General features: G+C 38.0%; 1 protein-coding gene across 1 annotated transcript in view; it reads right to left on the minus strand.

The window, feature by feature from the left end:
* Window positions 1-15874, minus strand: part of LOC306889026 (contactin-associated protein-like 2) — an 86281-nt gene that overhangs the window by 40164 nt on the left and 30243 nt on the right. The window contains exons 2-3 of the mRNA XM_079447681.1: window positions 13569-13725; window positions 11976-12103 (exon numbers count right to left, since the gene is read on the minus strand). Of these exons, the coding sequence (XP_079303807.1) occupies window positions 11976-12103; window positions 13569-13639 (199 nt within the window). The 5' untranslated portion in view covers window positions 13640-13725. The remainder of the gene's footprint in view (window positions 1-11975; window positions 12104-13568; window positions 13726-15874) is intronic.

Consider the following 15874-nt stretch of genomic DNA (forward strand, 5'->3'; position numbering starts at 1 on the left):
ATGACATGCAATTTAAAATATTGCACATAACTATTTTGTCTGTAAAGCTTCTTTATTTCAAAGTGCATTGGGCAAAATGCCTCTTAAGTAATAATGTACCAAATTGAATTTGAAACAATACTGGTAAGCATATAATGTCCGTTTTCATTTCAGGTGAACTATGCCTTAAAGTGTCTTGGATTATGTGGTCAGTCTGTTTGGAGAAAACAAGTATTTGGACATGTTTATTCTGAAAATATTTAGTCAAGAAATATTTGTTTTTACACCAATGTTTCTTTACACTTCAGGGCTTTTTGCACTAAAGAAGGAAACAAGTGGTCCCGGATGGGCACAATGCTGTTGAGGTGAGGTGATAAAAGTAAACATGTGAGTGAAATCTCATTTATCAGTAGCACAGATGCTGTTTACTTTACTCAGACCCCAGGAGTGTGATGGGTCTGAAGTGTGTTAACAGGTGCCAGACGAGGACGTCCAAATGTGTACGGCCCAGCCGAAGCCACGGTGAAGTCAGATGAAGTGTTTTTGAAGAGTCACTCATGATCACAGGCTACAGCTACAAAATATATCAAGACGATTAGTAAAAGGTATTGTATTGTTTTACAATTTCAATTAAAACATTTAAAAATAAATAAAACCAGTTGCTGGGTTTACTGAATAACGTTTAATGGGAGCATATGCTAATAGGTCTACATGAAGGTACTGTAGGATTACAAAACAATGTTAACATTGTTTTTATATCACCGTTTGGATATACAGCAACAGGATTTGTAAATGTATCTAAATCTCACTCATTTGCATTGTGTCTTTTATCTTTTTATACCCAACAAATGTGGTCTCAATATTTTGGATCCCATTGTATACGTACGTTTAAATGTAAATGTTTATTCAACACACTGTAAATGCTATTCATGCCAACAGCACATTACTTTCTGCTGTGAGAAACATCTACTTGATTCAGTGTTTCCATTTGCAGATTCTTGAGTGAGCTGTCGTGGCAGTAAAGCCAAACGCTCAGTATGGTGTAAGGCAAAACACACACCAGTGTCTGATGATTTGGCCCTCTTTCATAATTGCAATTGTGTTGATGCTGCAGTGGTGAGTGGGTGCCCATTAGACCACTCCTGTGCTGGCTGGATGATCACAAGCCTCTATTAAACAGTCAGCTCCACCGAGACCAAGCACAAAGGCTACTACAAAAGTCTACTTCACACATGCTTTTTATTTGACATTTACTGAGCACTTGCTTCTTCTTTAAAGTTGTCTATCTCTCTCTCTCCTCTCTCTCTCTCTCTCTCTCTCTCTCTCTCTCTCTCGGACTAGAATTACATCAACTGTATGAGCCACACTTGTGAACACAGCACAGATGGAAAGAGATAAAGCAGAGTCTACTCACTCTCACGTCAATCCAAACCTGTACTACTTTCTTCTACAGAACCCAAAGGAAAATATTTTGAAGAATGTTAGCAGCCAAACAACACTGTACAAAGTTGACTTCCACTGGATGGACACCAAACCATTTTTGAGACATTTCTCAAAATATCTTTTTTTCCCCCACAAAATGTTTCATACAGTATTGCCAACTCCTAGACCCCCTACCTAAACCTTCCACAGGGACCCCAAGTGTCCAGGCAGCCTTGTTGAAAACACTGGCACTGAGAAACACAACCAAAGCAACTTCACATACCGGAAACGACCAATGCAATGTTGTATGCACCCAATAAAAAGGTGGACTTCCAGGTAGAACAAATGAAAGCATTTTGTGCTCATTCCTTACACATGTTATGAGCTCGGGTCATATCCTAGCAGTCAGGAGGCTTTAGAGTCAGTTATTCTGGATTACATGGTGTTACTGCTCTGACATCTGATTGACAGATCAGTAAGCAGACCTGTTATTGACTCTCTGCTGTTACCGGCTGTCAATCTTTATGATATAACTGTATGGGGACCCTTTAAAAAAGGCTGCTTTTTCTAGTTTGTTCGCAATTTCAAATGCCTGTGAAGAAACGTTGGTTTGTAGCTTACAGAATGTCTCAAACCAGTCTTAAGTGCCATGTGTTTGCCACTAACAACAGCCGTGCACAAGACGTAAATTTGCCCAGAATGACTGGAACACTGTTTCGTAACCTTATAACACAATATCCCCAACATTTCAAATTGTGTGTAGAGCAAGTTTATTTGCATTTGGTGATAGCTCATAATACGACATCATTCATTCTCATAATTCACACAAAGCATCATGGGACATATGAATAATGTATCATGTCTGCAATATCATCACAAGAAAGCAGGACAACAGCAACAGCTATGGTCTCTCAGCAGCGGCTATTACATTGGAAACGCAGTGAAACCTGCATCCTTTCAGATCAAAGCAGGCTCTCCTCAGTGAGGTAAAAAGTCTAGCCTTCGTCTTGTTTACCCTGAGGGCTGACCCTGAAGTGAGAGATACAAAAACTGTGTTTCAGAGGTGTGAATGGTGCCATGTGTTTTTTTGTATAGAAGTGTTCTCAAATGGATACTGTGATGCTAACTTATTTTGAATACATGAGATGCGACCCTAGTGCTTTTCATGGTCATTCATGTCAAAACTACATGAAAGCAGCTACTCTTCTTTATTTTTTCTTTTGGTGAAAATAAATTATCTTTCTTTATCTTTGCTGAAGCTCTTCAGAAATCTCTAGTGGTGTGATCCAAAAAGACATTTTAAATTTACCCAGAAATTAATAATCTTTTATCATTTATTCTTGAAATTCTGTTTTGTGGAACAAAAACGCAATGTTTCTTTTACTCTACAAAAGCAAAAGCAAGGTGGCGCTGCACAATTTTATGCTTCTGACACTCGCTTGTCACACGGAAGAAGAATTCATCTTGCTTACTTCTTGCTTACTCTCTTTTACATCTAATTTTCGTTAGGTTTAATTTTTGATTTTTATTGTTTATTGTGTGCCTTCTGTGCTACAACTTTTGTTAGATTTTGTAATTATGTGTAGTGTATAGCACATGGTAAGATGGTAAGACTGTGAAAAATTGGTTAGTACATAAATGATTGGTAAGTAAAAAAGAAATGTCAAGTCAAGTCAAGTCAAGTCAGCTTTATTTATATAGCGCTTTTTACAATTTTCATTGTTACAAAGCAGCTGTACAAGAAAAAATGACTATAAGTAAAACATAAAAGGTTATGGAATTCAAAACACAGGTCAAATATCAGACACACAATAAATTACTATATGCAGAGTTAATTAAATAAGACTATCAAATTCTAGCAGCCCCCCCGGCCAGGCAAAACAGTGCAAAACAGTATGCAAACGGTGGCGAGGAACCCAAAACTCCATTGGAGGAGAAAAAAAACCTCGGAGGGAAACCAGGCCTAACCAGGGGATTCCAGTTCCCCTCTGGCAAAAACTGCAGCCTCTGCACAAGCTCAACAGTGCTTGCACAACAAGGCGAAAATAAAAAAAAATTAGATTTAAAATTATCATTAATAATCTAATAGTGGCTGAAGTTTTGTAGGGACGTCACTTCCTTCGTCCAGCATTTGTCAGGTCTAGGAATGGATTGCGCCCTGCCCGCTCCGCTCTTGTAACCTTGGAACAATGAGACAAGACTGGCTGAGAGTAGAGTACTGTTCTGCACTCTTTGATGCAACAAATGCATCAGTTGTTATTGGAAGTGTCCCTGGTTCCGGTTGATCTAACTAGTGCAGCCTAGATCTTTGAAATACATATATTATGATAATCTAGTGTATGCAAGATTAAAAAGATGCGTCTTTAGTCTAGATTTAAACTGACAGAGTGTGTCCGCCTCCCGGACATTGCAGGGAAGACTGTTCCAAAGTTTAGGCGCTAGATAGGAAAAGGATCTGCCGCCTGCACTTGATTTTGAAATTCTAGGTATTACCAACTGACCTGACGCCTGAGAGCGTAGTGCACGTGATGGACTATAATACGTAAGAAGTTCTCTCAAGTAGTGAGGAGCTAAACCATGCAAGGCTTTATAGGTAATAAGCAAGATTTTAAAATTTATGCGATGCTTTATAGGTAACCAGTGCAAGGTTGACAGAACCGGGCTAATATGCTCATACTTTTTTGTACGTGTAAGAACTCGAGCTGCCGCATTTTGGACCAGTTGGAGTTTTTGTAATAGGCCTGCAGGGCAACCACCTAATAGTGCATTACAGTAATCTAGTCTTGATGTCATAAAGGCATGTATAAGCTTCTCCGCATCTGATGATGACAGCATATGACGTAATTTAGATATATTTTTAAGATGGAAAAACGCAATCTTACAGGTTTTGGCGACCTGGTTCTCAAATGACAGAGTACTATCGAATATAAAGCCAAGATTCTTAGCTGAAGATGAGGGTTTTATGGAACATCCATCAATAGTTAAGCAGTATTCTTGGTTGTTACGTAGGGCGGTTTTCGGTCCGATAAGTAACACTTCAGTTTTGTCCGAGTTCAGTAATAAAAAATTGCTACTCATCCACTTTTTTATATCGACAATGCATTCCACTATTCGATGGAATTGCTGTGTTTCGTGAGGCTTCGAGGAAATATAAAGTTGCGTATCATCAGCATAGCAGTGAAAGCTTACTCCGTGTCGCTTTATTATATCTCCTAGGGGTAACATGTATAATGCGAAGAGCATAGGCCCTAGTACTGAGCCCTGTGGTACACCGTACTGGACTTGCGATTTGCGTGATACCTCATTGTTTATTTTTACATATTGGAAACGGTCGCATAAATAAGATCTAAGCCATTTCAAAGCTATTTCCTTAATACCGACATAATTTTCAAGTCTATGTAGGAGCATGCTGTGGTCAATGGTGTCGAATGCAGCACTAAGATCTAGCAGCACCAATAAGGAGATACAACCTCGGTCGGACGCCATAAACAGATCATTTGTAACTCTAATCAGAGCAGTCTCTGTACTGTAATGTGCTCTAAATCCAGACTGGAAATCTTCATTAATCTCATTCCTTTGGAGGAAGGAACATATTTGAGTTGAGACAACTTTTTCCAGAACTTTAGATAAGAAAGGTAGATTCGAAATAGGTCTATAGTTAACTAGTTCTCCAGGGTCCAGATGGGGTTTTTTGACAAGGGGCCTTATAACAGCCACCTTATATGCTTTAGGCACATGTCCTAATGTCAGAGATGAGTTAATAATGCTAAGTAGAGGATCTATAATTTCTGGGAGCATCTCTTTCAGAAGATTTGTAGGTATAGGGTCTAGCATGCATGTAGTCGATTTAGATGATCTAATGATTTTCGACAGTTCATCGTGATCTATAGTAGAAAATAAACGTAATTTCTCCTTAGGGGTGCTGTAGTAAGTCGTTTGTTCAGCGGGTTTCGCATCTGGTTGCATAGTTATAATTTTCTCTCGAATATCTTGGATTTTATTTGTGAAATAGTTCATAAAATCATCACTGCTATGCTGGTATACAGCAGCAGAAGTCGCTGACGATTTATTTTTGGTTAATTTAGCCACTGTATCAAATAAAAACCTAGGGTTATGCTGGTTTTCTTCTATTAGTGATGAAATGTAGGCGGATCGAGACGTTTTTAGGGCTTTCCTGTATTTTTTTGTACTATCCTTCCAGGCAGTACGAAATACCTCTAATTTAGTCTTTTTAAAGTTGCGCTCCATTTTTCGTGCCGCTTTCTTTAGAGCCTGAGTGTGTTCATTTTTCCACGGTGTCGGTCTGTCATTTTTAATCTTCTTTAAGCGCAAGGGAGCAACTATGTCTAGCGTTTCCGAGAAGGTGGCATTAATATTTTCAATAGTAAAGTCAAGATCTTCAACGTTATTACTCATGCTAGAGATTTGAGACAATTCAGACAAATTATCAAGAAACGCACCTTTTGTAGTCGAAGTTATTGTTCTACAATATTTGTAACTTGGAGTTTGATTTGCCACCATTGGGTATTGAAGCAAGCATGATACCAGATAATGATCTGAGATGTCTTCGCTCTGCTGAAGGATTTTAACATCGACCACGTTTATACCGTAAGACAAAATTAAATCTAAAGTATGATTACGAAGGTGAGTAGGTCCTGACACATGTTGACTAACGCCCATGGAGTTAAGAGTGTCTTTAAAAGCCATTCCTAAAGCATCGTTATCATTATCTACATGAATGTTAAAGTCACCAGCAACAAGGACTCTGTCTGCAGACAGTACTAGTTCTGATAAGAACCCACCAAAATCTTTAATAAAATCTGTGTGGTGCCCTTTAATAAAAAATGTGTTATAGCATTGCACTTAAATTTATACTGTTCATCTTTTAAGACACACAACAAAAATGTTAATAAACTTTAGTATATAAAAGTACATCTTTTCAATTAAAACCTTTTAACTAAATATTTTGACTTATCATTAACAATAACTGATAACTTTTACTCCGCCCACTTCCGGCATGAGACTGCTGCCATGGCACTGCTGCCTTGTGACTGCTGGGACGTATGGTTCTGCAATCAGACGTATCTTCAGAATGGTTGTTAAATTTTTGGAGAGGTGCACGTCAGGCTACGCACAGCATACTTTGTTGGTCCTTCGCACCACAATAACTTACACTTAAGGTAGCCTTTAGCAAGTCAAAACATAACGCTTCATTGTTGAGAGGTCTTTATACACCTCTGAAGACATAGTTATGTACATTATATTGCATTTCTGTCAAAACATACATAGTGCTTATTTACGTTTTACGTCTAATCTTGCCTCACAGATAGCCCTGTTAAATGTAAATTTACAATCAGCCATGGTCAACTAAGCTACTTGTGAGTCCTGACGTACTGTACATCTTAAGCTTCGTTAAAACACGCATTACTTACTAAATACACAAAAATGCTTGTCCCGCTGAGGAATGACTTGACTGCTCAATCCCTGTAAGCATTTCAAGCCCTCAAATCTTGCTAAACCCTCTTCACAAAGCAGGATTCATTTTTACGCTCATCTATCATTTGAAAAGATTTGTCGCACTGCGAGTCCACCAGATGGCACCTTTACAAAAGACCGCTGGAATGGAGGTCATCAAAATGTGTTTAGTCGTGGCATGGTGATGAATCGAGCAGAACGATGTCAGATTTTGACTCACGTCTCATTAAATATGATAGTTAACCTTTGTCTGGGTCGAGGGCAGGCGTACAGAAACCAGTTGTCTAAATGACCCCATGAGCTCATTAATGTGAATAAAAATGGTTGGCACACAACCGCTGGAAAAACTGGAAGTGATATCTATGTTTACGCATGGCTACCAGACCTTTATAAGTGCTTGAGAAAAAAACACGTTTTGATTACATAGAAGTTCAGATTTTCTTTCTTCACCATTAAAGGGGTGGTGCAAAAGTGCGTCATGCATTCTGACTTCTTTACTGTGTAAAACGTGCTGTCTTCTCATACTTAACATTGTCAACTTGTCAAAAAACTAGTTGGACGTATTACGTAGCATTTCTGTGCGCAATACACTCCCCCATTGTTCATACAGGTTTCGGAAAGTTTTTTTCGAACACTAAAAATTGCTACGTAACAACTTTACTTAGTTCCTTATTGGGCAATTCTCCCGCAAAAGCACGCAGCACGCCCACGCATCAACCAAAGTTAATGAACAGCAATAAAACAGCAATAAAAAAATAATAATAAAAAGACAATATCCCTTTTAATAAAATATCATAAAAAGGCACAAATACCAGATGCAATATCTGTGTGCATGTTTTAATATATGATCTAAAAGTAACAGCAACAAAAAAAGTATAAAAGGAAAAAAAATGCAATAAATATCAGAAATACAAAATCACAGATGAAATGAGGATATGGTAAAAAAAACGTATCATATTTATACTTTTGCAATCTGGCCCTCAAAGAAAAGTAGTTGAGACCCCTGTTCTATGCATTAAGACTATTAAACAAAGCAAAGCTTGAATTAAAACAAATTAAATCTCAATTTATGTTTAAATACAGTTGGCAATATATACAGATTGCAATATTGTAAATTATTCTTCAAATCAGTATATTCTAATGCCCAGTGTGAAAAAAATCAGAACCTTTAGTCGCTGCCAGGATTATTAAAGCAAAAACAGCTTTATGGTCAAATTATGAGTAACAAATGAAAACAACAATATGTAAATAAAAACAAATGAACACATTAAAAATAAATAAACTTCCAAAGTGGTCACAATAATCGTTTTAAATTACAGTTAGACTGATGTAGATTAATAGACCAGGCTCACCTGCTAATGAGCATTCAAATGTGTTTCCTGATAATGACATCATAAACAGCAGGCCGCCCTTTCAGCTGCAGACACAGGGACCTTTTACAATAATTCACTTTAAGTGTCTAATAGGCCTGAGGCTCTGAGTGATATTCATAGATTTCAGGCACTGTAAAAGTGACATTTGCAAAGAGGAGATTGAAAGGCATGTTGAATGCTTCTTTCTGACAGAGTTAGAGTGAGGTACTTTCTGAGAATTTGGGCATGTGACACCCATCATAGCCCGAATTAGTCGCTGGACTCCAGGTTCGCCAATCACGAATGCATGAAAAACAGCACTGAGAACATCACCACGGTCCAATGACTTCGTAACTAAGCAACACTGAACATCCTCATCCCCAGTGATAATTTACTGACCTATCTAGCCGACATTCCGTGCACTTGCAACTATTCCTGAATTATCTTTTTATCCTTCTGCCCACATCTGCAGCCTCCACCATCACTTGGCGAATAATAAGCAAGCAAGTAATTTTACCCTATTTTATAGTATTTTGGGAACAAGAAGTAACTACGGGGAAATTATAGTTGAAACTACTTTACTTTCTCCAGACTAAACCAAGACAGAAACGCAACACATGTCAGGGAACTTTAGCATGTGCAGCAATGATGAATTCAATCTAACACATAAACGTGTGGTGCTTAAATTTAATGAGTTAATCATTAAAACCCTAAACAGCCGATGCTGCTACTATGACCCCAATTGCACTGTGCCGAACTAAATCTGAAACCGTGTAGCCATGCAGAATTTCATTCAATTTCGCCGTAGTTGGAGCATGACCAATCGATCGGACTCCAGCCTGACCCCGAATTCAAGTTTTAATAGCGGCTAATACAACATTTTTGCAATGAAGATGGAAACACCTATCAGCGACATAGCTCAGCTAGCCATGAAATGTCTTGATACAAACCAATTGCGGGCTGGTTTTTCGTGAGCCCCATTATTGTATGCGGAGGATAAGTCTTATCAATCAAAATGGAAAACTATTCAGATGTAAAAAGCCTAATGCATCGTAATGAGACGTATGCAATATTTTTCACATCTCACAGAATAGCCACTGCATTGCCACCGAATTTTGACCCGCTGCTTAGTTAATAATACAAGACGGGAGTATCATATTCCTCTGTTACTGACAGGTTATCTATCTCGATTAATTTGCAAACCAGCCAGTGGTCTGAAACTGCCAGTCTGATGCCTCGGTACATCACTGCCAGGCGACTTGCATCATTAAATCACCATTCTGGTTGTTATCTTATTTTTTTCATTCTATTATAAATGATTATTAATTATGCTTCCTGACTTAAGATGATGGTGTTTGTCCCTGTGGCAATTTTTTTTATTTAATAAATGAGAAACCCAACTTAATGTGAAGTTTTGAGGGGACAAATTAAAGGGCTGAAAGCTTGAACACACACATTTTTAAATACGGCAAATGAAAGGTATATTGTAATGCTTTTTTTCACCGGTCCAACATTATTTGCACCTAATGTACAATTGCTCTTTAATGACATATCGCTTATTGCTCCCCGAACTCTTTCTAAGTCGCTTTGGATAAAAGCGTCTGCTAAATGACTAAATGTAAATATTCCAAATAATTTCTCACTACAAGTTTAGATTGGAACCAGTCACTATTAATCCTAAAACTGTAAGGCTGCATTCGTTTCCTTCATTATTATAAATGCTCTGATATCCACATTGTCATTCAGTCCATAATTATGCATTCAATTACCTAATTTTGAGAGTTTCCAGTAAATAAATAATGAGTGCAAAACGTATTTTGGGAACTGCTGGACCCATGCTGGAAAACATTTCACGATTTCAATAGAAACCCAGCAGCAGCAAGACCACCATTACATTCGGTACTTGCTGCATGCCCATAGGGGCCTTCCGGGAGGGGTGTGGCGTGTCTAGAGGCCTATAACTTTCTTCCCGTGCACATACAGGCAGCTAAGAGAAACATTTATATGCTGCATTACCATAGTGAGGCTAGCGTGCTGCATTAATGCGCGGCTGCTCCCCTCCTTCCACAGCCCATGAATAAATGAGGAAATGAATAAATAATAGCAGTTTCAGTCCTGTGTGGTGGGCACTAGCCATGATTTGTGGGACCCCCGATGAGCATTGATTATATTTCTAGAACAGGAAGTCTTTTATAAGTGGCTCCATGCAGCTTGTGGCTTCTGATTGGCAGAGACAACTGTGCAATTGAAATGTAGATACGGGGAAATGGCTATTTAACAGAGACTTTTATCGAAAATGACTTTTTTTTGCCATATTATTACCAGCTTTGTTCCCCTGGTGTAATTTGGATGTACGTGCCTTGAAGAAATAGTCCAGTTCACCTCTACCAGGATAAAAAGCTGATGCATTTCCCAAGCCATCAAACACAGATTTTATTTTAAACATTAAGGATTTGAGTCTGAAGGGATAGCTCACCCAAATACTCTTTCATAATTTATTCACCCTCTTGTCATTACAAACCTATGTGACTTTCATCTGCGGAACACAAAAGAAGATATCTCGAAGAATGTTGGTAAGAGAACAACATTAGCCTCAATTGACTTCCATTTTATGGACACGAAACCACTAAAACCTTTCTCAAAATATCTTCTTTTGAAGAAGAAAGAGTCATACCCGTTTCGAATAAGATGAGGGTGAATTTGGGGTGGTACTTGCACATCCTGGCTTGCACACCCGTGGGTATGGAAGCTTTTGGACAAATAGGACAAAATATCTGTTCCAGCCACAGGTGTGCAGGGACAATATAAATGGAAAAATATAGCGGCTGACATTCATGTCAAACAGGTGAGTGTAATCAAATGCACCTGATCTAAGTAATAAGCCAGATGCAATTAACAAGAATAATGAGGCATAAAAATGCATCATTTCACACAGTGATGATTGTAGGGGATGACTGCATACTTTACCCTTGGGTTCTTTGACTCGGTCTAGTGGAAGTTTGGTGTTTGTAATTGCGCCTGGCTCACAGAATAAGGATGCCGCTAATAATTCATTGTATTCAATTCCTTTTGCTCTCCCCACAGTGGCTCAGAAAGAAATGTAAAACAAACCACAGATTTTATCACAATGGCGTGCTGGCTGTTGAGACTGATTAAAAAATGAGTGACAGGGAACCTTTGTGAAAAGCTTTGATTTGGGATCATAGCTCTGTGTTTCATTTATACGTGGCACTGTGTCCTTTTGCAGAGCGGAAGAAGGAGCAACCTTGTAGTTTAGTTATCTATTGTAAAGTTTGGGTTTCAAGTCGTTTCAAACCTGTTTAGATTCCTTTGTTCTGATGAACACAAAAGAAGACATTTTGAAGAATGTTGGAAACCAAACAGTTCTGGGGCACCATTGACTACCATAGTAGATTATTTTCCTACTATGGTAGTCAATAGTGACCCAGAACTGTTTAGTTACAAATATCTTTCTTTGCGTTCAGCATAACAATAAACATTATACAAGGTAGAACAACTTGAGTTTGAGTTATTGAAGCCAACTATCCCTTTCTGCCGAAAGTTTGCAATCCAGAGTATCGCAATATCTTTATGGAAATAGTTTTGCATGAATCTCTTTTATATACTGCAAAAAAGATTTCTTTGCATAAACAACTCGTCAAGATCTGGAGCTATTTGTATATGATTCACACAAACTGTAATTTTCTGTGCCTAAGCAAAACAGTCTTTTAAAAATAACAGACTTACGGTCTCCATGGCAACGAAGAGGTCCCACCGTCAGCTTGGCCTCTGACCCGGGTCGATTTGTGTCTCCGATGGCCACTTGGCTTACCGGTAAGTGGTCTTTGTACACTAAAAGCCCAGAGTCCTCCCTCCTACAAAACAACATAATTATTAATCAATACAAGCCTTCCCAACAAGATGTGACACATTAAAGAACACATGTACACCTATGTTCAATAAAAGATCCAGTACATTTTTTAAACTAACACCACGCTTTTATTCAATGTTTTCTTACATGCTTTTTATTGATTTGTATGCAAAATCTGTGTTGATATATTTTAATAAGATCTTATAAACTCATTAAAGCATTTTATAAGTATTTTTTTCTCTATGACATTTATGGTTAGCTCTTTAATGACAGCAATTCATTTTGTTTATTCAAAATCTCATTCCACATATTTTCGCAAATGAATAAACATTAGTAAACATGCACACACACATACACACAATAAAAACCCACAGGTGCAGCAACGGGGCAATATGTGCATTATTTTAATACCATCATCTATTACAGTGCCAATACGACTGCAAAAGTCATTTAAAAACAATTATGTTTTGCAGACCTGTAGGGAGAAAAACAACATCAACAATGTGTTTGGGACTGAAACCTGTCGCTTTGAAATCCAGTGTTCTAATTTGTATCCATTATGCATGGTGGGTAGGTTTGCTTGGGGTTTATGACAAGTGGCGAGAGTATCACAATAACACACTGTCCATCTGTGCACGGGCCATTAGCACACATACTGTGTGCCCAACTAAACCAGTGACTGAAGGGGCAAGTACAGCTCTTTAGTTCAGCATTGACCAATGCTAATGTATGTTAACCACAGGAAAAGAGCATTAGCGGATTATTTCAAATCTCTTAGAATTATAAATCTTGTGCAAACAAACACAATTTTATAAATCTTGTGTATTCACAAGGACTGAGTAATCCCTGGGTAACACAATCAGTGCACTTCCTGTGGAGGGCCAATGGTCACAAACGGCTAAAGCGTGGCACGCATTGAGGTTTTTTGCATGCTGTTACATCTCACAAAGAAGGAGAGAGATGTGTTCCATGTGCAATGACAGAAATAAATAATCAGGTTTTTTAAAAAGCTGACTGTTTTAATAGGTTCTGTGTTAAAGGATCTCAAAGTAATGCATCTGAAAGCAACACATCCACATGCGTCAAACTCAATGTTATGATGAAGACATGCGACGAATGACCTTGTTCCCCTCCCCTGCATCATCTTCCACAGCTCTTCTCCGTAACGAAACCACAAGACAAAGACACAGCTTTTGTGGATGGAAAAATATCAGGGTCTGTCTCTATACACGCTTGTCTATCAGCACAATCTGTTTATTTGCACAAGCTCTGAGGTCAAGCCGACCTTGACACGTGGCACACGCTTTGCAATGATACAGATAGGAAGGAACATGACATGATTGTCTCTCATGAGTTTGATTGGTGGGTTGAGAAGGTCAGAAACTCACAAATAGCAGTTTTCAAAAACCCATAATTAGCTGACAAATTACCATGGCAACCATATCCTCACAGATTATGCGGCGACTTACCACTGCTTCTGGTCGGCGTCACAGTTGCAGTAATATTTGGAGTCGGTGCAGTTGCGCTCGATGCCGCACATGCATTTCTGAATGCCGGGTGCAGAGCCGCCCCAGTAAAAGTGCTTCTCGTTCCCCCGGCCAACCCACCACGTGTAGGGCGTTCCATCTGCAGACATTGAAGAGAGATGGTAAGAGCACAGCAGCACACAGTGTCAAAAGAACATAAAGACATATTTTAGAGATAGACAGTTTGAAAGGTGTACTATATCCCGTGACTATTATATAATTTGGACAAGTGTCAGATAAACTGTGCCATCAAGTTCACAGTTCTTTTGAAGGGTCTATGGTTACAAACTCACACACCGTATTCTGTATTTTCCAAGCCTTTAAAGACATAAGAGCTTTTTGTGACGAAACAAAATCCACAGACCATTTGTAAGACAAGAAATTCCTTAAATGTTTTATTTTTGAGATTTTTTTTTTTGAGAAATTCATATGGGTTTGCAATGACATGAGGGTGAGTAACTGATATCCAAAGTTTCATTTTTTGTGAAATGTTCCTCAAAGCTTTCTATGGAATGTAAATGTACAACGTAAACTATTGAAAACTGAATAGGGTACACTGCACAAAAAGTTACAAACTTCAAAAGCTGTCTTCAATTATTTTGTTAAAAACATTTTAAAAGTCACATTTTTTTTATTAAACTGAATAATAAAATGAATTAGAAATTTGTTAAAGCAATGAAAATTCTGTCATTATTTCCACGTCCTCTTGTCATTTCAAACTTGTATGACTTTCTTTCTTCTGCAGAACAGAAAATAAGATATTTTTAAAATGTTGGTAACAGAAAACGTTGCGACTAGCACTGGTTTTGTGTCCATACAATAGAACTCAATACATTTTAAATACATTTTCAAGTTAAAATCGTTGTTATTCCAAGTGTATAGCCACAAATGACAACAAAACTGCAGGGCATTTACATAACTCCAGTAAAATTTTGATTATAAATGGGAGAAACATACTTAATCGTTTTAATAACAAATTATTTTATTTTCAACGTCAATCAAAATGATGAAAACAGAAAAACTTAGTCAAAGTAGTCAAAGTAAATTCAAATGGATCATGACGGATCTATTTTGTTGTCAAGAGCCTGCCAAAAATCTGTCCTTGATTCTCATCTATCATGTGTGAATCTCTGAACAACTGTTTGACAGATACTTATAAAATGTAGACAAATGTAATTACAGTACTTGAGATTTGAAGAGGACTTCACACACAGCCGGAACCAGTACTTGTATCTGTAGGCTACACTGTAAAAACATACTCAATAGGATTAACACTTTGTTATTTTGGAATGAACCCGGAACTCTCGAGCCTGGTGGACTGCCATTCAGTAGCACTGATGTGCGTACAAATGTCCACATCTGCATTCATGAGTAGCCCAGATAAACTGGGAAGTGTGTTGGAGGCGTACACTAAGTACACAAACAACATTGCAGCTACAATGTATGTGTATCTGTACAAACATGTTGCAAAGCAGCTTTATAGGAATATGTTCAGTGGTGTAAATGATGGTGTAAACATGATGCAGCACACACATGACAGGCTACATACATGTTTGTCTGAGCTTCGCATTACTGCATCCCCTGAAGAGGAGGCACTGATCGCCACTGTTTTTAGTTGAACTATTACTTTAATGTTGACCGGTAGTTTCATTCAACTAAATACATTTTTTTCAAGTTTTCTTTTCATGTTGCTCCATAAACAACATGTTTGGGTCATATCAGATAACATATTATAGCTTTGGCGGGTTGACTTTTTTTATTTTATTTGTAGTTTTCCTTAAAGTCATGCGAAACAATAAACAATGCGACACTACAAAGCTACAACTCTCTTGAGCACTCCATGCACTCACTGTTTGGTCATCCGATTGCGAACAACGACACAAGTGAAAAAGTTAAATTAACAGAAAAGTTTGTTTTCGACAGCATGTCAACTACTGGGCGAAGACAGCTTCGCTACAAGATGTTGTGGATTGTCCTTATGAAGTCTGCTGAGCTCAAGAAGATGAAGATACTAGCTGCGTCTCAATTCGAATGCTGCGTCCTCCGGAGGTCGCATTTGTTGACACATACATCATCCAGGTTTATTCTTTCAGGATTTAATTCAGAAAGTGAACCGAAACATTTCAATGTAAGAATAAAACTACAATGATTATGTCTTAAGATAAATAATTGTTCATTTTAAAATGGTTTATAACTGAAATGAGGAAACCTCAATGACATATTCGGGTGACAAATGGACCTCAGGAGGA

Source organism: Barbatula barbatula (assembly GCF_947034865.1).
Source record: "Barbatula barbatula genome assembly, chromosome: 23".
Taxonomy (NCBI): Eukaryota; Metazoa; Chordata; class Actinopteri; order Cypriniformes; family Nemacheilidae; genus Barbatula; species Barbatula barbatula.